Consider the following 24703-nt stretch of genomic DNA (forward strand, 5'->3'; position numbering starts at 1 on the left):
ACCACTGCCTGCTGCAAGGCAAGCAAGGCAATAATCAATGATAAATTAAATCATCATTTGAATTCACTTCTTGATCACTTTCTTGGAGATCCTTCCCAGCTAATTCTCCTGTGATCGTGGAGACGGCAGCCAGACTGGGTTTACTCCGTCCAGTAGCCAATTGGACTGAGTCTACACTTATGATGTCATCGATCCCTTGTGGCTCCTCCACAGTTCTGACTCAGTCCAACGAGGACTAGCAGTGAGAATTTATCTCCTCCAAATTTTAGCTTTATAGCATTAATTGATGATTTTTTTCCTTTAAATTGGCTTTTTAAATCATTTTTTTCTTCTGACCAAATTGGAGTGAAATTCAAAACTGGTCCCAGGCTGCCTCTCTTCAGCCGCCTGACTGCCTGCAGCCACGGGTTTGCTCAGGAAGCCTTCCTTGCAGTCGGATCGGCCAGCTCACGAGCTACAGCTTCGTAGCTGTTTCTCCAAGGTACTCCTTAACTCTGGGCACTCGAAGAGATGCACGACTAGCCATTGGTGTGCAGCGGTTCCAGGCGAGATCGGTGGCCATTTTGTGGATCACCCGACCACTTGTTGGCGGCCATTTTGCGGGTCAGAAAAGCCTGCGAAGATAGCGGCGGCCATTTTGAGGCTTGGAAAAGCCTCGGAAGAAAAAAAGTCATCCATTTTGGATTTTTTAAAAAGGCATGAACTCTGCAGCAGCCTACAAGTGCCCAGCGACCCAGGATCATTCCAGATGGACCGGATCAGGAGCTCCTGGCCATCAAAATGGGTGAGACTGTTGCCTATCTTTATTGCGGCTTCTTTATGTCGGGGGAGATGGCTGACCAAGCTGTGACTACAGATAAAGGATTAGAGAAGGCAGGGACATCGGGGGCGAAGAGCAGTAGGAAGAGGCAAGCAGCCAAAGAGGCTCCTTCCTCGGATAAATCCCAAGGTCTCTAAAGCTACTACCAGGGCAGAAGGCTCTTGAGAAAGAATTTCAGTGGGCCCAAAAATAACAACAAGTTCTAACTGCCCAGCCCTCCCTCCTCCTCCTGAGGGTCTCCAGGTTGTCTCCCCAGATCCACCTGTCTTGCTTCCCATGGGCCCTTGCCCTTCACTGGCAGTTACAGATGGGGAATTGTCTTCTTCTGAGTCCTTCTCTTCTATAGAACCTGACAACAGAGGCAATTTCTTCAATGTTCCTCTCAATAGGGAACGCACCTTTGAGCAGGCTTCCCTCCCTGTTGCGCATGGTTCTGGGATTCCCCAAGCCTGTACATCTCTCCTGCAGATATGGCAACCATCATTGCTGAAACCATAAAACAGGTCATGGCTGCTGGCCTACAACAGTGACCCCAACCTGCTCCATCACATAGCCACAAGCATAAATCTTCTGCAGCTGCTCAACAACCTGATCCCTCTGTTTCTACTTCTCAGGCCTCAGTTGGTAGTGAACAAGATAACCTGTGGGATTCAGATCTATCTGGCGACGAGATGGTCACCCCGGATGCCCCGGCCTTTGCCGAATTATTTAAAACCGATCGTTTTAAGTCCCTACTGCTTAAGGCCATTAAAGCTGCTAACTTACCATCTTCTGCTTCAGCTTTTACTTCACAGGAAAAATCAGCAGAACCGGCTACAACTGAGTGTCCCAATACCCCATTCGCCGAACCTACTGTGGAAAAGGACCTGATGCCTGTTCCCAAGATCTTTCTGAATGTGATCCTGAAGCAGTAGGAGTCCCCGGGCACGGGTTCACAGCCAACCAACCTTGACAAATGTCTCTATAACATTGCACCGGAACTCACCAAATTCTTCGAGTCTCCCCCAGTGGACGCACTGGTTGCAGCACTTTCATCCTCTACTGTAGTCTCTGGAGCCCCCCTGAAGATGTCCTCAAGCCTGAGGAGAAAAGATCAGACCAAACCTTAGTCAAAAATTATCAGGCCTGGGCTGTTAGGGCCTCCACTGCCACTTCCTTTTTCTCTAGAGCGGCCTCTGGATTGAATAGCTTCAGGAGTGCATTTCTACTCACTCTAGATCACATAGGGACCTCAACAAGATTAAAGCAGCCGTTGTATATGTGGCTGATTCTTCTCACAATGCTGCCAGGTTTGTTTCCAAGGCCATGGCCTCTTCAGTCATGGCCAGGCGTCTGCTTTGGCTCAAGCCATGGCAGGCGGATGTCCATACCAAGTGGTGCCTGGCAGCCTCCCTTCAGTGGCACCCAATTATTTGATACCCCTTTGGATCCGTACCTCATGGATCCTAAAGACAAGCTCAAGGTTCTTTCAGCCATATATAAGAGCCGAGGTGGCGCAGTGGTTAAATGCAGCACTGCAGGCTATTTCAGCTGACTGTAGTTCTGCAGTTTGGCTGTTCAAATCTCACCGGCTCAGGGTTGACTCAGCCTTCCATCCTTCCGAGGTGGGTAAAATGAGGACCCGGATTGTTGTTGGGGGCAATATGCTGACTCTGTAAACCGCTTAGAGAGGGCTGAAAGCCCTATGAAGCGGTATATAAGTCTAACTGCTATTGCTACTGCTATATAAAAAACACGACAGTCGTCCCGCTCCTTACTACAGGAGGTCACCCTTTTGGCCAGCGGATGAGGAACATCATTCTCCCGTCTGCAACGTCAATCCTACACTCCCAGACAGGGATCTCACCAGGACAGATCTAACCGAAACGCACAGCGTTTCCCATCCAAGAAGTATTACCGTGGAGGAAGCAACCGCCAATTTTCACAACGAAAATGACTATCTGGACTCTTCCGATGAGAGGCCGCCTGGCGTTCTTTGCTCACCGCTGGGAAGAGTCCATCTGAATCTCTTCCATCGACTGACACTACGATTCGGTCTCCCGGTCCTAGACCTGTTTGCGATGGCAGACAACAATCAGGTACCCAGGTATTGCTCGCAGTTCATGGATCCCATGGCAGAAGGAGTAGACGCCCTCATGTGCCATTGGCCCAAAGGTCTCCTGTACGCATTTCTTCCCCTTCCCCTCATTCACAGAGTAATTCGGAAAATGTTGGAGCAGGAGGCAAAACTATTGCTGCTAGCGCCGAATTGGCCATGCCGGCCTTGGTATGCTGACCTACTGACTCTGTCAATCTCCACTCCATGGCGCATTCCACAGTCCTGTCTCTACATCAAGGGTCAGTTTGTCATCCCGACCCCCAGTGGCCACAATTAACTGCATGGCGATTGAGCGGCAAGCCTTAACAGCCAATAATATCTCCTTCAATGTCATTGCTACCATTCAGGCATCACACAGAAGTTCTACTAACCACATTTACGATGCCACTTGGTGGGCATTCGCACTGTGGTGTACCAACAAGACTATTGGCCCATTTAAAGCATCCATTCCACAGATATTGGACTTTTTACAGAGGGGACTTGATCAGGGCCTTACCCCTAATATGTTATGCCGTCAGGTGGCTGCTTTGGCTTCTGTCCTAGACGGTCTTGCCTCCGACCATCCACCTTCTCATCCCTTGATCCAGAGATTTCTCGGTGGAGTATCCAACCTGTGTCGTCCTGCCATCCATAGGTATCTGACTTGGGACTTGCCTCGTCCTAGAGACTCTGACTTCCTCGTCCTTTGAACCTATGAGATCCACTTCTTTGAAATTGTTGTCCTTTAAGACATTGTTTTTGGTGGCTATAACATCTGCAAGACGTATTTCTGATTTGGCTGCCCTTTCAGTCAGGCATGACTTATGCATGTTTCATCCAGACCGAGTCATTTTAAGACTGGACCCAACATTCATACTGAAGGTGAATAGCTGCTTCCACAGAGGTCAAGAGTTAACCTTGTCTGATTTCTGCCTGTCTCCTCATCATGAGAGGCAGCGTAAGTGGCACACTGTTGACGTACGACGTGCCCTCAAGATCTACATCGACCACATCGCTTCGTTCCGCCACTCAGAAGCTCTCTTCGTATCCTTTCGCTGGGCCTCCTTGGGTAGCAAGGCTTCGTTGTCGAGTCTGGGACGGTGGATCAGAGCCTGTATTAAACTGTCTTATGAACATCAGTCCTTGCAGGTTCCTTTAAACATTACAGCCCATTCTACAAATAGTGCTGCGACAACTGCTGTTTGGTTCACGTAAGCCACATTGAAAGAAGTCTGCCAGACAGCCACATGGGCGTCTCCCATGGTCTTCATACGCCATTACAAGTTAGACAAGTATGCGTCGGCTGACGCAGCTTTTGGGCGCAGGGTGCTGCAACAAGTGCTTGTGCCTTAACAGACTTTCTTTAGTATCCCAACCCTAGTGGACAGCCCAGTTTTTGGTACATCCCAGTCTGGCAGCTGTCTCCATGATCACAGGAGAATGGGCGTTGGTTCTTACGTGATATGCTCATTCTCTGTTGAAGTGGAGACAGCAGCCAGTCCCACCCTGGGGTGCGTCACGCAATTCACAACTGTTTTGTGCGGAGGAGAGAGAGAAAGAAACAGAGGATATGGACTTGACACATGTACGTTTTTGCTCACAATTCTCACTTGAGTCTACACTTTTCCTTCGTCTGAAATGGGGAGGAGCCACAAGGGCCCGATGACATCATAAGTGTAGACTCAGTCCCATTGGTTACTGGACAGAGTAAATCCAGTCTGGCTGCTGTCTCCACTTCAACTGAGAATGAGCATATCAGGTAAGAACCAACGCCCAATCTCTGAGAATCCTGTCCACTTCTTCAAGACTCATAGGTTCCATCCTCTTCTGGAGAGTAGGCAAGTTTTCCTCAGTCGACTCTATAGAAATTCCCCAGGAAGAATCCAACTTCAAATAATCCAAGTTATTTTATTCATCAGATTTCGATGAAATACATTTTTCATCAAAATCTGCAAATTAATTTTGTGTCTCAGCCCCTATAGGCATCTGGATTACCTTTAAGAAAGTTGTGGCCATGATAAGGGCATTATGCTTCATCATATTTCTTGTAATTAAGTAAAATAGGCTTACACAAAATAAACTAAAAATAAGGATACAGTGATATTTAAGCAGGAGAGAGAGTAACAAAGACTATTTAATCAAGTTATGGTAAATAGTAAATGCATAGTTCAGAAGTCATTCATAATCATAACCTGGGCAGCACTATAGGATATAAAATAAATAGTATGGTGGTTCTTTCTTGATGTTTGGCATCCAAGGCACAGAGGAGGATCTATTTATGTTTTTATGTTTATTTTGCTTTGCATTGAATCCAGGTTTTGCTTTCAATTAGTTAATGACTTTTGTTTGGAAATAGCTGTAAGCATAATCTGTGCGGTTTTATAGAACTATATATAAATTTAGATTCCATGTAAGTCTGCTTGTAAACTGAAATCTTGCTTTGGGGGTTTTCTTTATGCCTTGTATGGCTTTGCCTTTTTATGCAGAAAAGCTCAGGCATTATAGATAGCAACTTGTATAAAATACTCTAGCAAACCTATCTGTTTACTATGCTAAGATAGAATAGCAAAAAAAGCTAGAAATGATGCGTATGCAATGCAGAATAAATTATTAAATTATTTGGAGGCTTTGAAAATAAAATCATATTAACTATTTTATTCCTGAATGAAGAAATTAATCATCTGAATAATGTCATATCTTTGCATATGGCGTAGTAGTTCAGTGTAATATTGTTGTTGAATTATTGCTGAAGATAACCCCTAATTTTCTTATTGTCTATTTCTAACCCAACATGTACACAATCAGTATCATTTGAGTTTGGGGATGTGGAAGAAAGCGACTAATATATATCTATAAATAATTAAATATTAAATAATTTGCTAGTGAAGCTCTGACATTTTTTAAGGATTATTCATTTCTAATCTAAATTAAACTTTTTGTACTCCTGTATTCAAATTTATGAAAACATTCAGAATACCTTGTTAGGAAGTACTTTAGAGCCATTTTCAGTAATTCCTCAAAACCCCTTTTGATATATAGCTATGTAATTTGTTGCTTGTAAATATATAAATTTGGAGGACCAAAAGTTTTCACAGGACACAAAATAGCAGTTTTCTGGTTGTTCATGACATGTAAATCAGTTTTGCCATTGTTCTGTGAATGATTACTGGTAATAAGTAACTGAGACTTCCATGTGTATTTCATTGGTTTATAATTCTCACTGTTTATGATTTCTTCCTCATCCAATTTTACTTCTGGTGATTAAATAAATCTGACAGAAAGTAATATTTTATGCATGCATCTGAAAGAATATGGAATAGTCACTTAGATATCACAAAGTCTTTTGTGGTTTTTATACTTAACTAATCACTCAGAAGGTTTATATTTGTTTTCTCTATTTTTAAAATAGATGGAAAATCCATTTCTATGAACTTGATGAAAATTATGCATAAAAATAGTATGAATGAGCAATTCAAAAGAATTTCCCAACATATGAAAATAATTATATCTTAAGATTGGTATGATGACACCAATATACAGACTTTTAAAAATTAAAGCTTTTTTAACTTTAACATTTTACCTTTAGATATTTTTATCCTTATAAAAAGAAGAATATTTATAGCCGAGAGTTGAAGTTTGGGGTCCTTGATGTTCTCTGAGCCTGTTGGTTTTCTTACAGATGTTTCATTAAGTCAACTAGGTAAGATAATCAATACTAGTATTACTACCGGTAGCATTGATGATGTTACCTAATTTGGATAATGAAACATCTGCAAGGAAACAATTAGGCTTAGGGAATACCAAAGACCTATTATTTCCTCAACTGATGTAGAAAGGCAATTCTACGTATTCTTTTTTTATTTTTTTAATAATCATATCTGTCACTATTAGAGCTGCATAGCCTAATAGTGCCTTGTGATAATTACCATCAGTTTTTAGGTATGAACACATATCTACAGCTTTCTTTGAATATCTACATAAATATGCAGACATAAATAACCCTTTTCAAATAAGTTGTATACCTTTTCCTGTCAAAGGTAATGTTATTATTGTCATATATTTTTAAACAATTTAATTGTTAATATGGATCTTAAAATTCATATATTGCCATAAAGCTACCTCAATATTGCAGGTTGAAATATTAGTGTGTTTCAAGGTGTTATGTCTTCTTCTGGCAGATTACTTGAATGACCAGTAATCATTTCTTTAAACTGGTTTCAGAGATAAAAATATGAACAGAATATACACCATTAGGACCAATATAATTCAATTAGTATTGGTTTTTTAATAGATTTAGCAACATTTTAATAAGAAAATAGCAATTTAATATTGGCATAGCTTTGTAATACTTCAAAAGCAATTGCACAAGTTGTTTACAAGAATTTCTAAAAATATTGTCAAAGAAAATCTATTGGGGCAAATGGATGAAACTAAAAAACATTAGAAGAAAAACGAACTCCATAAAATAAGCCTTTAAAATACAAACTAGTACCCGTTTTTTCTAAAAATGAAATATTATATTAAGTTTAGAATAATATATAGTTCTATACAAAATATTGCACAGTATATTTACATTGTTTCTGGGAGGAAATGTGCATTGCTTTTCTGTATTTGGCTAATGTTGATAGAGAGGCAGGAGAAATGACACCGTTTTTCTCTGTGTTCTGGAACATAGCTTCCCATCTGAGGAGCGATTGTGAGGACACTTGAAAGAGGTGGAAAAAATTCTGAAGGGAATTATTTGGCTGCTTGTTGTAGCCTTATAGCAACTAATAATTTACAGGCATTATCACTTTTAATATTCCACTGCATTTTGATTTAAAATTGGAAAGTAAAGCTAATTTCAGCCACAAATGTTTAGGTTTACTTTGGTATATGTATTGTGTATTTATTTTTTTTTCCACAGAAACCTGCTAATATTTTAGTTATGGGTGAAGGTCCTGAGCGAGGAAGAGTAAAAATTGGTATGTTTACATCTTTGATAAGTCCCAGTGTAGCATTTAAGACAGAATGTTCTAACAGTGCATAGGTCAATACTTTTATCCTTAAAATCTACCGGATCACAGATCAAATGAAGAGAGGTAACATATGTTCATGTTGGACAGTGTTAGAGCAGGTTATAGGCTGGGAGAACCTAAATTGGGCCCCGTTTTCATTTAAAATGTTGTAATTTTCCTCACTAGTGTTAACATTGAATAATAAATTTAACAGTCATGGTTAGAAAAGTGCTCGTGCAAATATTGATAATTCCTCAATCATAGGAAGCATGTTTTTTAATAGGAAAAAGCTGTGAAAATTATATCATTTTTATTTGTGGTAGAACTGCTTTTTGTAATATAGAAATTCTATATTCTATTTAAATAGTTCTTTTAAAATATTAAAACATCTACAGTAAAACTTACAACATGTTATAACCAAACATTATGACTGCATGGCAGTGTCCTGAGGACATGTGCATCAGCAAATGCCTAATGTGCATCCTGAATCTGTAAGGAGATATATCCAGACTTTACTGTAGAACATTTAAATATACTTAATTCCCCTTTCTCTAAATTCCTTTTCTAAAATGAATTTACATGGAATTTACATGGAAGTTACATGATCTCAATTAAACGAGACTGTTGAACAGCAGTCTGTTAAAATAGCTGATCCTGTCTGAAACCAATGTATGTTTCAGTTAGAAAGAAATAGAATTAGGTCAGTATTGAACACTCCATCACTTAGATCTGTAAATACATAATTATACTAACATTAACAGATTTAAGTCCTCTTGTCAGTGAAACATGATTGTCTAATAGCAGAGGACAGATTGCATCTTAAGCATTAATTGCAATACTTTTCTTGCAACTATTTACAAAATTCTGAAAAATACGATTGCTCCCCCAAACAGTTTATACATTAGTATTGGATTTTAAAAAGCATTTCTCCAAATCTGTTAAGCCGTCCAATGCCATTAACAGCAAGTTTGCCTTTCAAAAGTGTGATAAAGCTGAGGATTGATAAACGATAATCATGTTATCTTTTGCGGTTTAGATTTTTTTTAAAAAAAAATTCAGATGTTTATATTCGGACACTATCTTTTCCTTCCTCCCCATTTTCTATGGAGCCAAAAGTGATCTATCAACATTTATTTTTCTCAACAGCTAAATGTTCATTGTCTAATGCAGAACAAAATTATTTTTTTAAATGAAATATAATAAATAAATAGGGTTCCATATAGTTAAAGAAGCCTTAATATTGTAGAGCAAATGATGGAATTTTTTTTAATGGAATATCCAAAAATTTGATGTCTTCCTCCTAGAACATTCTTAGGTTTCGGGTTTTTTTTAAAAAAATTGTTGTGTGTCCTATAAATGCAAACTCAGATTCTCAGCTCTACTGGAATTTCTACTGAAAAATGCATTATTTTTGCACTTAGCTGCAGCAATAGTTTTGTTATGCAAATGGTATATTTTACCGATCTGTTGCTGTTTAAATACTTGCCAGCATCTTTTATTTTAATGCAATAAATCCATCAAAGTGGAGAAGAATTAGCTAGCTAAGTGAACACACCAGGAATTCAGATGTGTTATTTTCCTAGCTTAAGAAGAATCCTGCTACCTTTGAATAGTAAATTCTATTAATCTGCTAGTTACCTTATTGCCAGTTGCTACAAATTGAACTGTTTCTGTCAGGTTACTAAGTTGGTATTAGAAATATTTTCAGTCTTAACATGTATCAATATTTTTATACGCATTAAAATATTCTTGCCATTCCCCAGTGATTCAGTTCCAGATTTCCAAACTTTCCAAGGACTGATCAGAATATGGGTGACATCCTGCTTGATCAAGAGTTCAAATTAGCATGATTTAATCATGCAACACATTCTGTACAATTCTTTCAAAAGAAATTGAATATGTCTAAAAGTTAAATTATATAGGTTTTCTGCCTTTTTGAATTCAAACCGTATGTATTAAGCAACATATATGTTAAAATTTAATTTCCCTCCTCATTTTACAGCTGACATGGGCTTTGCCCGATTATTTAATTCACCTTTGAAGCCTTTAGCTGATTTGGATCCAGTAGTTGTTACATTCTGGTATCGAGCTCCAGAATTACTGCTTGGAGCAAGACATTATACCAAAGCTATTGGTAAGTAATGTTATTGTCATTGTTAAATTAGGAATATCGTATTATTTAAGTCTGATTTACTAATTTGTTTTTGCATAGAAAGACTATGCCAGATCTTACACAGACTTCTTTCATTTGCCTAGACATGTTCTCCACAATTAATTAGCAAAAACCTTATTTAATTTGTTGATATGTTTCATGTTTTGATAATAAATGTTTCTAACATTTAGTACTTAAATTGATTTGTGTTATATAGAATAAGGACAGGAGATAGTTGGCTTTGAATCCAGATTTAAGAGCAAAGTGATTCAAATCCACAAAAACTGGATGCTGATGTTTAGTTTCCTCAGATTTTCTAAACAATGCTAGTATGTTCCCTCAAATGCAGGTAAAACTACTTCATTGGTAATAGTGACGGCAAAAACGCCCTTGCTCCAAGCATTCTTCACCTTGCACATGTCTGGAGCCATTGATTTGATGATTCTAATAGCCTGATTACTAGAGCTAAAATAATATATTTTGTTTTAATTACATTATTACAAAAAAAAAACCTCCTATTACCAAGTGTTTCTGAATTCTCCCTCAACTTTATCTTTCATCTAAATCATGAGTGTCAAACTCACGATGTCACGTTGCTGTCATGTGATGTATTGTGACATTATTACCCTTCATGAAGCTGGTGTGGACGCGGCCTGCATGTGACGCATCTGGCCCGCAGGCCACCAGTTTGACACCGCTAGTCTAAATTTAGGTAATGCCCAAAGTCTCTGCTAGAATGACTTACAAAGTATTGCGTAAAATACATTTGTCCTCTAGATTTTAATAATTTCATTGAATGACCATTTAGTTTAGTTTTGTTTTATTATATGTATTAGCATCCAGATGGCTCTGGGCAACTTACAAAATCATAATTGCTGATATTACAAAAGGAAAAGAAAATACTTCCTTTCCCTGGATATAACTTCTGATTTTGTAGACTTTGTCTCTTTTCATGACAGTCTAAAATCAAATTCACAAATAAACTAGTTCTCACCTACAGGGAAGTCACCAGGTTTAAATTTGTGATCATTTTTGGTATGCTTTTCTGCAACTTACTAAGGTAGACTGTATAATTTCTGATGAAGAAATTAGACGTGCTTACTGATTTATCAAAAGAGATTGCTCTATAGATAACACTAGGCAATATTGCTTACTTTACTTCCCTTCCAAATACTCTTAGAATATTTTGTCTTTTTCATTATTTTTTAAACTATGTGAAACTAAATGGTAACTACCTTTTACCTGTTAGTTATCTTTAAATCAAGTTCCCCATTCACCCAGTATGGAGGCAGCTAACTAGATTTTTTTTCTGTCCTGAATATGATGACATCTGGAACCCTATTTACGAACAAAAATATTTATACTGTAAATCCTTCGAGTTGGGCATTGCTCATTGCCATGTCTGTGAGAATTGTCATACTCATGTTCTCAGCCATAGCCTCTTAAGCCATAATTAGACCACTTATCTTATGATTGCTAAGTTTTCTAAAGTGATTTATTTTAAAAAATAAAATCTTGTCAAGCTTGCAATTATCCCCAGTTAGTTTAATTTTGCATAGTAATGAATTATACCTAATTGTATGAGTGAGTGAAATCAAGCATAATATATCTCTTTCCCCATATTGCTATCTGTTACAAAGATTGAACATTTTCTGGCCCAGTTTTGAGAATTTGTAAATAGTAGTATTGTATTAGTTATAGCCCATAGGATTTAAATACGAGCTTTGAAATCGCCTTAGGAAATTGTTACATTTTTGATACATTGTTGAAGTTTCAAGTCATGGGAATCTAAAAATACCATTTTAAAACATCTTCCTTATAGTAACATGTTTGCTGTAATTGAGAATTTTCTCTTGAGAGCTTTAATATTTTAACAGAAGACAGTGACATAATGCATTAATTATGCAGGTTACAAATTTACTAGTTCTTGCCTAGTTGAGCAATTGTCTATTCTTCCGTTATAACTAGTGTTGTAATAAGCAATACGAAAATACAAGAAAATCTTTGATACTAGCACAACAATTGAAATGTTAGTTGGAAATGCTTGGAAGTATACTTATTTCTTCATGAGCACATCTATAAACCATTGGGTTTTTTTTTCTTTTTTAAATGCCTATTTGATTTTCCTCCTTCCTTTTTTGTAAAGATATTTGGGCAATAGGGTGTATATTTGCAGAGCTGCTAACATCAGAGCCAATATTCCACTGCCGACAAGAGGATATAAAAACTAGTAATCCGTATCATCATGATCAGCTGGACAGAATATTCAATGTAATGGGATTTCCTGCAGGTACATATTCTGTTACTGTTGATATATGTAAATTACACATATTTTTTAGTTTTCAAATGGTTAAAGCAATACCACTATGAATATTTGAATATATTGCAAATGGTAGATATGAAACAAAAAGCAATGCTAAAGTAAATATATTATTGCTATTATATATGCAACAAAATGAAATCACAGCTCCCCATTGTTTACTGGTGTTGACCTTCATTTACATCTAATTATTCCGAAGAAATTATGATGTCCGGATGTATTGGCATACTATATATGCAGATCCAAACAGTGTGGCTTTTTGTAATTAATTGACAGATATAAATTTTATCATTGCTCAGGTTTAAGTGTATATGCCACCCAACTCCCAGAAACTAATACCACATTAGTTCCCCAATTCATCATGATGTAGTTCATTTATCATCAGCAGTTGAGGAAAGGTCTTGATTGCATTTCACCATGTTCAATTAACTAAAGCCATTACTGCTATTTTTAATTTTAAGAGGGAAGGAGAGTAGAAGTCAGTAAAGAGCAAAAATGGATTTTAAAAAAAGGATCCAATGATTTAGATATGAGATAAACTTGGGATCCCATATATTTATTTATTTCCAGTATCAATACCATTTGGAAATGTTTCAATCTTAATCTCTTAATATTACAAAATTATATAACCTGGGAGCCAAATTAAACTTTAAAACATAATGAAGTCATTGGTAACTACTGCATTAGTTTTAAAGGTTTATGTTAAATCAATTCAAAACTTGGAAATTATATCAGATTGCAGATAATCCTCATGTTATGACCACAATTGAGCCCAAATTTCCTGCTGTTAAGTGAGACATTTGTTAACTGAATTTTGCCATTTTTACAACCTTTATGACCTTTCTTGCCTCAGTTGTTAAGTGAATCACTGCAGTTGATAAGTGTGAGAAAAATATCCCAGATATATTTTCTACATATCAAAGAAATGGTCAAGGAGACTATGGTCAACAGAAAACATCTGTTTTATTACACTTGCGCAAGTGGATTCCCATCCAAATGAGAATAACTACAAGGTACATAGGCGCACCTTAAATACACAAAATGGCGTATCGTATGCGTCATAACTTGGATACAAAAATACAGTTGCGTGCACAAAATACAATATGAAAAGTACATGGAAATTTCCCAAATGTTCCAAAAACGTACGTGTTCAAAAGCTCCAAAGGACCTCACTTTCCCAGAACTAAACAATAAGATCATTACCGGCTTCCTGCAAACATGTCCTGTTACAAAGGGAAGGATCAGACTATTTCTGATCAGGTCATGTAACCTTCTGATTATGCTCCAAGCTGTGATTTTCCAGAAAAGCTTGCTTGCTGGTCAGATATTCAAGATGGAGTCTATCAGGTTCCTCAAATAACCTCATCCAATTTACCCAAATAATTTGGAGGGGTTTCACCCCTATTCTCACAATTCACCCTTTCCCATTCAGGAAAGTTTATTTGGGTAACGGGAACAAAGGGATTGATTGGTAATTAGATTGATTAATTACCAGCTAGTCAAATCACACAACACTAGCTACATTCGATACATTCTAAGTATAAATGAGCACATCTGACACATTGAGGCATAACTCTCACAAACGCTTCCTTTAACCGAGAAAAGTCTGGCAACCAGGAAGTCAAAAGATTCCAAACACTCCTAAAAGCAGAGCTTTCAGTGACATGTGAAATGTGTAGTTATATTGTGCAAAACATTCACCTTAGCTAAATTTAGCTGTTTCAAGAATTTGAAACAACCTCCAACTTTGACACAACAAAGTCTCTCAAAGTCCTAATCAATTGTCACTCCATTCTTTCTCGTCACATACCCATCTCATCAGTTAAAGCAGCTATCACTGATGAAGGTTCATTGATGCATTCTCATCCAAGGCACAAGCGTGATGGCCAAGGATAAGCATGCATCTCATCCCCCTATACCACATTTCTGGTAATATTCACTGGTGCTATAGACCATTTTACAGGATGTGCACCTGGATATATAACAACATGTGGCTCTTGTCCCCTATAGGTGGTTCCACACTTACATGTTCCCTTCCACCATCAGGTGCATGAACTAGATGTTCATGTGCATGAGTTCCATCCACAGGTTCTGTACCTGCTGTGATACCATCTGTATCATGCTTAGGATGAGTATCATAAGTGTCATATACATCATGTGCATGATGGGTAGGCGGAGGCATTACCTTTTCAGGTGATTCTCTATTCTTTTGATAGACTTTGATTTAATCATTGACATGAGTTACTACCATAAAAGACGTCAAGCGTCCAATAGTGTATGGATCTCCTATGACATGCGAAGATACACATGCATAAGCATGCAAGCATAAGCACGCAAGAATAAAAATCATCCCTAGATAACTATAACCCTGGCTTTGCAGCCTCTAGTCCTTCCACTTCAGTGCAAGGAAAAACATGATCTGTGGCCACTTGCACATAGATGATTTTTCCTGCCTTTCTTCAGGAGGCGTGTAATGTACACAATAATAAGCAGGCAATACTGTTTTCAGCTCTTATCGCCATTTTTTTCTGATGAGTCCACTTATTGGGCTTGTGTGGACTCCCCAAAATAGTGATAATGTATGAAAGAATATAATTATTAGGTCCTGTGATGATTTCCAGGCACTGATATTTTCACAAAACATATTGTCATTCTATCAGAGTCTGTGGTCTCTCCTTTTTACACAAAAAGATGAGCTATTCAAAGTTATTTGCATTACATCCAAAAAGACATTTCCCTCTCTCTTGTTCAGTTCGCTATTGGTGTAAGACTTCCAGGCTTTAGAGGTCCAGCCACATTTCCCTTTTGCCTCATTTGTAGCAGTCTCATATGGGGATGACTTTTAACATATCCAATTGCACATCTCCCCTTCAACGCATAAGGCAAATCTGTTAGGCCTAGACCTCCACACAGAAACATAAGCTTCGAGGGAGCTTTGATTTCATCATAAGGGAAAAGTAAGGCTTCCTCAATGATTCTAAATCTTCTATATGGAGGGTTATAAGTCACATACAGCTCTGTGCATTGCTCATATATGGTTTCCATCTTATAGGATAGCTCAGCATGTCTTGTAACAGTGTCATAGGTTCAGTTGCACCTTGGCACGCTTTCCTCAAAGGTCGATCTGATGCAAATGGCATCATCATCAGTGGTCTCAATGAGTGATAACTGTGCTTGCACTTGTGAATATACATTATCAGGCTCAGACTGGAAGCATACTGCAGCCATGTAAGGGGAAAACTAAGTAACACCCATAAAGGCTTCATCCCTACCTGATAAACATCTAACAAGGCAATCACTGTGAATTTCATTGTCCTAATGAACTAGGCCTCTCCCTTGTTTAAGGTATGTATGTGTAAAACAAAAGGGCTTACCCTTAAATTTCCAGGGTCTGTATTGGTTATACATTCATTGGACACAACATAGATATCAACCACTCTCTGCCAATTCTTGTCTGAGCAAAACCATGATAAAGAAATTTATTACCCCCAGCCAAATAAGCAATTCCCACACCCAATGTTCCATAAGCTAAGCTAACGCTGATCTTCGAAAAGCTTGCTTTTCACAATAAGTTAGTAACCCGGTTGTTAAGTGAAGCTGGATTCCACATTGACTTTGCGTGTCTATGATCACAAAAGGTGATCACATGATCTTGGGACACAGCAACAGTCATAAATATGAACCAGTTGCCAAGCATCTGAATTTTAATCACATGATCATGGGGACGCTGCAAAGGTCGTAACTGAAAAATGGTCAAGTCATATTTTCAGTGCCATTGTAACTTTGAATGGTCATTAAATGAACTGTTTAGGTCGAGGACTACCTGTATATTGTTTATTTACAGTAAAGTAGTGTTTTTTTAATAAAGCAAAATATGCAATGTAAATAAGTAACAAAAGAAGATTCATGTCCTTGTGTTAATAAAAACTATGAGAAGAGGATGTTCACCAAGGGTGAAAACTAAGAAAGCAAAGCTTTTGCATTTGAAGAAGAAAGAGAAGATGGCACTTTTCAGTGGTTAAGTGATGGTATCGTAGCTCTGTATTAAGAAAGATGAAATTATACTGATATTCACTTCATAGATAAAGATTGGGAAGATATTAAAAAGATGCCTGAACATTCAACTTTAATGAAAGATTTCAGAAGAAATACGTAAGTTTTGTGACAATGCTACAACTTCATGAATTTGTACAATCATTAAATTGGTTTTTGGCAAACTTTATTTCTACCCTGCGATGATTGGCTTTCCACTTCATACCACAACAAAGATGGTTTATGTTATTGTTGAAAAACCCAAAAATTGGAGATAAATGCGTATTTTGGAAACAATAGTATTGAGATCTCTATAGTTTCTATAGAAGCCCAGTGCAAAGTAAGCAGAATAACAGTCAAGAAGGTAGGAAGGATAGGCTGGGAAATTCTGGGTGTTGAAGTCAAACCATCTTAAAGTTGTCAACGTTGAGAAACACTGATCTCTATATTAAGGCTGATCAAAAGATCAGAAGGGAACTTGCCCCACAAATCAGAGTATAACATCTGCTTAGCCAACTATCTGTATAACTTTGAAACTATTTTGATTTAATAAGACATTAATTGTTACATACAAAAGTATAATTTTTTAGCTTGCAGACTTAAAATATAAAGACTTGGCTTTGATAAGTTTTAGAAACTATTATCAAATGCCTCACTTCCAGAAATGCAAATGTATTAAATAACTGCTAACAACTTTTCATTTTTGGTTTTGTGTGTGTGTGTGATATGGGAAGCCATTTCCATGTGGCACATATAAAGGAATGTGCTTCTTCCACAGAGTTCTGGAATCATTTTGAAATACAGATAAACTGCTCATAGCAATTAAACTGAATGAAGCCAGCTCTACTACCTTCTATAACACCCCCTTATACAAATGTTATCTTCAGTTTAATGTCAGGGTTATTATGAACCAGTATTTTCTTTCAGATATACCAACTGCAGCCTTATCAAATATATGGAAAAACATAAAGTTAAGCCGGATAGTAAAGCATTCCATTTGGTAAGTTTATAACAGATCTCTCAGGAATGAATTCAGACATAATTTCCAAAAACAATCATATGAGATGTTTAAAGTGCTTTTCATTACATCTGCAGAAGAGCATTTATTATAGAGTTAAATGCATTTGCTTTCAACTTCAAAGTGATGGAAACCTTAGAAAAGTAATCTGAAGTGTCCCTGATATGTGTTTCATAAATATACTTATTTGCAGGTATTGGTTAAGCATGAGATTATGCAAAAAAAGAGCAGTGAGAATGAAATCTTCAAATGTAAATTTTGAGCAACTGTATCTTTGTTCATTTTTACCTTATAACAAGCAATCAGTTTTGCTAGATCCAAATTTTATCTGTAAACAACTGGAGACAAGCTTTTCTCCTCAGAACATTGGTTCTGTTTACCTTCAGATGGGGAGGGGAATGAAAAATTCCTTATTATTGGTTGATTTACCATGGCTGTCCTGGGTTTCAGGCAGATCTTGGGGACTGAACTTAGGATCTTCTGTGTGCAAAGTATATAGGATGACAGCGATGACAGTGTTGATTCTGAAGATGCATATATTTACAGAATGGTGGAATATTTTCTGGGTTTGACAACAGTGAAGATCTTCTGTTTTAATTGTACTTAGCTACAGAAATTGCTTACTATGGACCCAATAAAGAGAATTACCTCAGAACAGGCTATGCAGGATCCTTATTTCTTAGAAGATCCACTTCCGACATCAGAGTAAGTGATACAGAATTCATATTTCTTTAATGCTTCGTAGATATTTTAAACAAGGAAGGATATTAAAATGCTTCAAATGTTTAGGATAAGATTAGGGAGCGGAGCTGGATTCCTGAGACTAACAGTGAATGATATTTCACTCTTGACAAACAAATGTTTTTATGGCATTTGCTATTTTTTTAAAAATGTCTTACTCTTTTGTTTTATGAGCCCCTGATTTTGTTGGTTTGTAAAATTAATCCTTTATTTGTTGACAAGTTGATTATAACATTATTTATAGTCAATAGCCAAGTGCCTGATAGACCTTCCACTTTCAATATCAAATATTACTTAATTGCTATATCTTTTCTTTATAAATTCAGCAATATAAATTGCAATTTAGTAGAAATAGATTAATTGAAGCCAAATGAATAATTCTTAACGTTAATTAGCTCAGGTTTTCTGGGATCTTCTAGTCGGGGTATTGTAGACCTTTGATTTTTCAGCACAGAAGTGTTATTGTTTATTTACTATACAGTCTTGTCCCACTTCAGTGGTGGACCAGCCCCAGAAAATAGAATTTTTTCTCTCCAATCTCTAAGAGCTGTGTCTATATGGCGCCCTGTACTTTAAAGAATAAGGATTATTAGGCTTATATGTTGCCTTTTCATTCAAGACTGCAATGTAAAATTGATATATGATCTTTGTATCCTGAGAAAAACTGGTTCTGAATAGTGATATAAATGATAGCAATGAAATGAAAGGTTAAGAATTATTTTTAAAAAGTTATAAACAATTTTGTAATGTTTGACTTCATTGGGACTGAAATTAAATGCTGAAAAAGCACAGCTGTTTATACTTGATTTAGGTGAAAAAAATATATTGACAGGGTAAAAATCATGTTTTATATCTTAGTATTACGTGGAAATGCAAGATTCCTGTACAATACCAAGTAAAAATAAAATTTCTGTTGAAGCAGCTTTTATATATATGTCAGCAGGAGCTAAGGACTTGCGGAGATTATAACTTTCATAGATAGGCAATCATCTCAAGTCAATTGTAAGTTATTTTAGTCACCCCAACAGAATAGCCTGATATATATGGGATTTTTGAAGTTTTTTTTAACTTCCCTCTTAACCAATAAAACCTTGGGGAAGAGTTTTCATTGCACTCCATCCAGATGCTGATAGTTTCATTTTGGGAACTAAAGGCAACCAAACAAGAATTATAAACAATGACTTCTGCTATAAGAACATTAAGCAATACTAAATTTGATTCTCACAGCCTTCTGTAATCTTAATTTGACAACTTCCTGTCTTTTCTCACTCAAGTCCCAAGGAGTAGTGTTCTTCCTTAGCATCTTAATAGAAAAGATAAAAGCATTAATAAGTTATGAAGACAAGGTATTCATGTTATCAAAATTCTTAGATTCATTAATGATAAATTGTTCCGGAAAAACAGTTGAGGAAAAAATAATTATTGAGATATTTCCAAATGGCATGCCATTTAATAAGCTAAGAGGAGTGCTTTTATAGTCTTTGGTAAGAACATGCCCACTCAGTATGTAATGCGATTTTAGTAATCCGCGAGAGAGATTACAAGAAAATTAATGGGATTCAAGACATTATTTTGTCTAATGTTGAGATTTGGATTTAAGACATCAGCTGTCTGCCAGAACTAGGAAAATCTACTCCAGACAACTAAGGAGTCTTCATAGATTTCTGAATCTTCTGGTAATTTTCCAATGTGTAGGGTTGAGACTTTGGCTGAAAGCCTGGAGTCCATCAACATAATCATTCTAATCTGGTAAAAGTTATATTGCATTCGGGCTGGGCTTGTCTACTCCCTAAATGGTTTCCATAAGGAATATATCAGTGAACTTCACAGGCTACCAGTCTACTTCTGAGTGCAGCTCAAGGTGTTGGTTATGACCTTTAGATCCCATAATGACATAGGTCCAGACTACCTGATGAACCCTCTCATGCTGCTACGACAAGCCATTTAACAGACCAAGGAGCTAAAAATACCTTCACGGGCATATCAGCATCCTTTGTATTGTATTGTGGACCTTGACACTAAAACATACAGTTATGTCTACAGCATGCAATAAATACAAGCAGGTTATTTCATTGCTTCCATGATATCTATAAATAGAAGCATTTTATATCGTCCTGAGATTATTTTTTTAATGGATGTATTCCTTTTATATCACCATCCATCACATATAGTACGTGATTTTGTGCAGCAATATACCACCTATATTTTGGCTAGCTGATTGGTATGTTGACTTCTACCACCTATTTGTAATAAGTTTGAGGACTTCATAATTGAAAAATCTCTATGCTGACTTAGATATGTGTTTGCAGATAAAGTATCTCATGGTAACTCAAAAGATTAGTCAGATTGACATTGATCTTAAGTATGTATACTCCAGGGATATGACATCAGCAATTCATTGTATCAAACAGCCTATGGGATAAAGTATCCTGTTATGCAACATTTGGAATTAATTATATTTTTCGATTCCCTAAATATTTGAATAGCTGATATTTTAGTAAATACAGAGCAGCTTTTTCAAAAGCCCGATTTAAATATGTTGCCATCAAATATACTATATAGTAATTTTTTTAAAGAAATATCCCATCTCTCAAATGTTCTGTCCCTATAATGGTACTGATCCTGAAATGGTGGATCATATTGCTGAATATCTGAATAATTGCTGAATAATACAATATCATGAATACTGTAAGAGTCTTTGTCAGGACATTATCTATTTTAAATCTAAGAGATGTTTTGGAGTGTGCAAATGTAATTCAATTGTAGATGAAAATCCTAAAATTATAGTGGTAACAGCCAGATATCTAAGTATGGCTGTAAAAAGCAAGTATTTTGGTAACAAATCAGTAAACTGGCATTTTAAGTCTCTTATATACTACCTGTATTTATTACCGTATTTTTCGTAGTATAAGACGCTCCAATGCACCTAGCTTTTGGGGAGGAAAACAAGGGGGAAAAAACTGCCTTTGCCTCCTTGCAGCAAACAGCAAAGACAATATACATTGTTTGTGGCATTACGTTTCAGACTAAACTTGTACAGATACTGTTAAAATTGACGTGGCTTCCTGGAAGTATACATTATTCTCTGCTATTTAAAAGAAGAGGCACTGGGTCTCTTCAGATCAAGCATTTATTTTAAAAAGCTTCTTCATTTTGTTAAGTTGTCTAGAACAATAATAAAGCAGTCTTTTAAAAATAAGTCTAATAATTTGAACATTGTGTAGGCATTTGTAGTTATTGACTTACCTCCTTGCAGCAAACAGCCTGTTTCAATTTAGCCTGATTAGAAGAAAAAAAAATCTGCCTCTACTTCCCAGCAATTTGCCCCTTGCAGCAAACAGCCTGTTTCACTTTCAATTTCAGTTTCAGCATGGGCCTCCCTATAATCAACTGTTTCAGGCTGCAGGCATTGCCATAGCCCACTGATGGTGAACCTTTTTTCCCTCAGGTGCCAAAAGCGCACATGTGCGCATGCTATTGCATGTGTGTGCATGCCCATACCTGAACTAAATGCCCTCCGGAGCCGGAAACGGCCTGTTACCCAACTTCTGGTGGGCCCGGTAGGTCCATATTTCACCCTCCCCAGCTCCAGAGCATTTACTGAAGCCTGGGGAGGGCAGAAACAGCCTCTCTATGCCCTCCAGAAGGCCGAATCAGCTGCATGCACTGGAGCTGACATAGGATAACGCCTTGCGTGCCCTCATATGGCTCCGCGTGCCACTTGTGGCATGTGTGCCATAGGTTTGCTATCACAGCCATAGCTTATTGCCACCTCCACAAGCCCCATTTTTGCATTTGCTGCAAGGAGGTAAATTGCTGGGAGGCAGAGGCCAAAAGATGGGGGTCGGTGGGTGGACGGGGCTACATTCGGTGTATAAGACGCACCCAAATTTTCAGCCTCTTTTGGGAGGCAAAAAGGTGCATCTTATACTCTGAAAAATATGGTAAATATTTTATTAGTTAAACTATTTTATTCAATGTTAAGTTTAGATTATGTTTCTAATTTGTTTATGGCTGTAAATAACATTTATTGAGATAGAGGATCATGGTATTTGTCCTGGTTCAGGGCTTGTATGTCTTGAAAGTGTGGATATTTTGTGTGAGATTTTGAAGAGGACCATGGAAGACATTCTTAGAATACAGTAGTTTCAGTCTGATTTGAAATGTGACTTTGGGACTAAATTGATTTTAACCTTTTTTGGGGGGGATTATCTTTATTGAGAGAGTGACAGACAATGTAACTCTTTTATTCTTCTTTGCTCTTGTAAAAGATTTTAATAAGGAGATGCAGAACTTTGAATTCAGGGGAAAAGGTGTCCTCTAGAGCAGCAATGGGATTCACTTACCTTCCCTACAGGTTCACAAATGGAGCACGAGCGCTTCGCACACAAGCGCTACCTCTACGCATTATGTCAGGGTGTGTGGGCAGAGCCTTCCACAGCCACCGCTACCGGTTTGCCCAGACCGGAGAGAATCGGCTGAATACCATCTTTGCTCTAGAGTTATATCCACACCCTCCAGACTTGAAGCAGAAGAACCGTTTAAGGCACTTCTGGTTTGAAGGGATTAGCCAGGGACCATCACCATTGCCTGGGGGACACCCATGGGGCCTCTTTTCATATCCACCTCAACAAGCTGGAGTGAATGACAGGAGCTCACCCTGCCATACAGCAGCCCTTAAGTGTCGAACATGTGCCTGATAACCTCTGACCCCAAAACTCATTGAACACTTAATGATTACACACAATCCCTAAAATCAAGTTGCAAAGAACTGATGAAGCGGGACTTAGTTCACAATGAAAAATGTTTTATTGCCACTTTTAATCATGGGGTGAAACTTATTAAGATAAAAGTTACAAATTATAGGGAAGAAAAGGAATACAGATTGTCCTCGCTTAGTGACCCCAAATTTGACTTAGCAAATAATCCATTGCTAAGCACCACAAATTATGTAGCCACTTGGGACTTACAATATCACTTCCCACTCAATCGTTAAGCCAGTCACCATGGTCTTAAGGAGAAATATCGCATGACAATGACTTCTGATTTTCATTCCACATTCTCCCATCAATTGCTTGTCCCAAACCAGTTGCTGAAGCCTGCGATCAAGTGACTGGGATGCTACAATATAAATACATGCCAGCTGCAAAGTGCTCAGATGGTGATCACATGACTGTGGGACTCTGGTCATAAATATGAGGATTGGTTACGAAGCTTTTTTTTTTTTTACACCATCGTAATCTTGAACAGTCACTAAATGAGAGAGTCAGTAAGTGAGGACTACCTGTACTTACTTGTAGTTATCCTTCTTCATATGTTTCTTCATTAACATATTAAAACATGGGCTTTTGCAGTGTGTTTGCAGGCTGTCAGATCCCATATCCAAAACGGGAATTTTTAACTGAAGAGGAGCCTGATGACAAAGGAGACAAAGTAAGTATCACATCAAGAGGTATAACAAAACAAGTACATTTAGACTACCCACCCCACCCCAGCCCCATCTTATACAGTTTATAATTGTCAGTGATTTGGAGAATTAGATTGGTATTAATAATTCTGCTTAAAATCATTCAGCATATGAAGGCCACATAATAAGAATGCGAAGGAGTATTTTTCTATCTATTTTTAGTGGAATTACTTGTATTGAACTGCTCCTTGTCAGAATATGAGAATTAAATATCACTTGTGGGAACAAAATGAATATTTGATGATATGGGAACATTGTTACGTTTATCAGTTATTTCCGGTACTAAACATGACAGTGAGAAATTTAAGAATGTCTACCAAATATAGAAAATTTTAATGTCAGTGATTTGACAACTCATGTAATTTGTAGAGTTACAAATGTAACTCTTTAGATGTTGTGGGGGAGGGGGGTGCCTAGTTTGGATGTGATTTGAAATGCTGGTATTTGCGTAGTTGCACACTTCACAATGTTGTATAAAATCTCTGTGAAAACAAACTTCACTGTTACAAGAACAAAGGACAATAGCAAAATGAAATCTTTAAAGTGTAGCAGAAAGAGTTGGAGCAACCTTCTAAATTTTGTAATCTCAGTTTATACTGTAATTATCTTTTACTGCGTGATCATTTGATAATGTGACCAGCTTGATGATAAGATGTGGCAAGAATCTTAAACAGATCTAAAAATCTAGAAAACAATTGGTTTTTATAAAGCTGCAAATAACATGGGGACCCAGCAATGTGCGATTTTACAAGATTCAGGGCTTTGCTACACAATAGAAGATCTTGGATAATACATTGCACTCAGATTAACTCCTGGAGGACAGGAAGAGCTTTTATTATCCTTAGTACTAGAGCTTCTTTTCTTATTAATCGACTAAATTATATCTAAATCTAAAATGCTTACTTATATAAGGCCCTCATTTAACAACTGTACTTGGGACCAGAATTTTGGTTGCAAGTTGATGCAGTTATTAAGCAGGTCACATGTGACCTGATTCAATTTTACAATTTTTTTTTATGACAGTGGTAAGGCAAATTGCTATGGTCTTTTAACAAAGCACATGATTTTTAAGCAAATCC

At 37.2% G+C, this 24703-nt stretch overlaps 1 protein-coding gene across 7 annotated transcripts in view; it reads left to right on the forward strand.

The window, feature by feature from the left end:
• The window catches only part of CDK8 (cyclin dependent kinase 8), a 58776-nt gene that overhangs the window by 26623 nt on the left and 7450 nt on the right, over window positions 1-24703 (forward strand). For 6 of the 7 annotated variants that reach the window (XM_032219732.1, XM_032219731.1, XM_032219730.1 and 3 more), the window contains exons 5-11: window positions 7804-7861; window positions 9897-10028; window positions 12193-12336; window positions 16449-16518; window positions 17326-17398; window positions 18024-18121; window positions 23512-23590. In XM_032219732.1, the coding sequence (XP_032075623.1) occupies window positions 7804-7861; window positions 9897-10028; window positions 12193-12336; window positions 16449-16518; window positions 17326-17398; window positions 18024-18121; window positions 23512-23590 (654 nt within the window). The remainder of the gene's footprint in view (window positions 1-7803; window positions 7862-9896; window positions 10029-12192; window positions 12337-16448; window positions 16519-17325; window positions 17399-18023; window positions 18122-23511; window positions 23591-24703) is intronic. The other variant, XM_032219735.1, reaches the window with a different exon arrangement.

This window comes from Thamnophis elegans, chromosome 6 (assembly GCF_009769535.1).
Source record: "Thamnophis elegans isolate rThaEle1 chromosome 6, rThaEle1.pri, whole genome shotgun sequence".
Taxonomy (NCBI): Eukaryota; Metazoa; Chordata; class Lepidosauria; order Squamata; family Colubridae; genus Thamnophis; species Thamnophis elegans.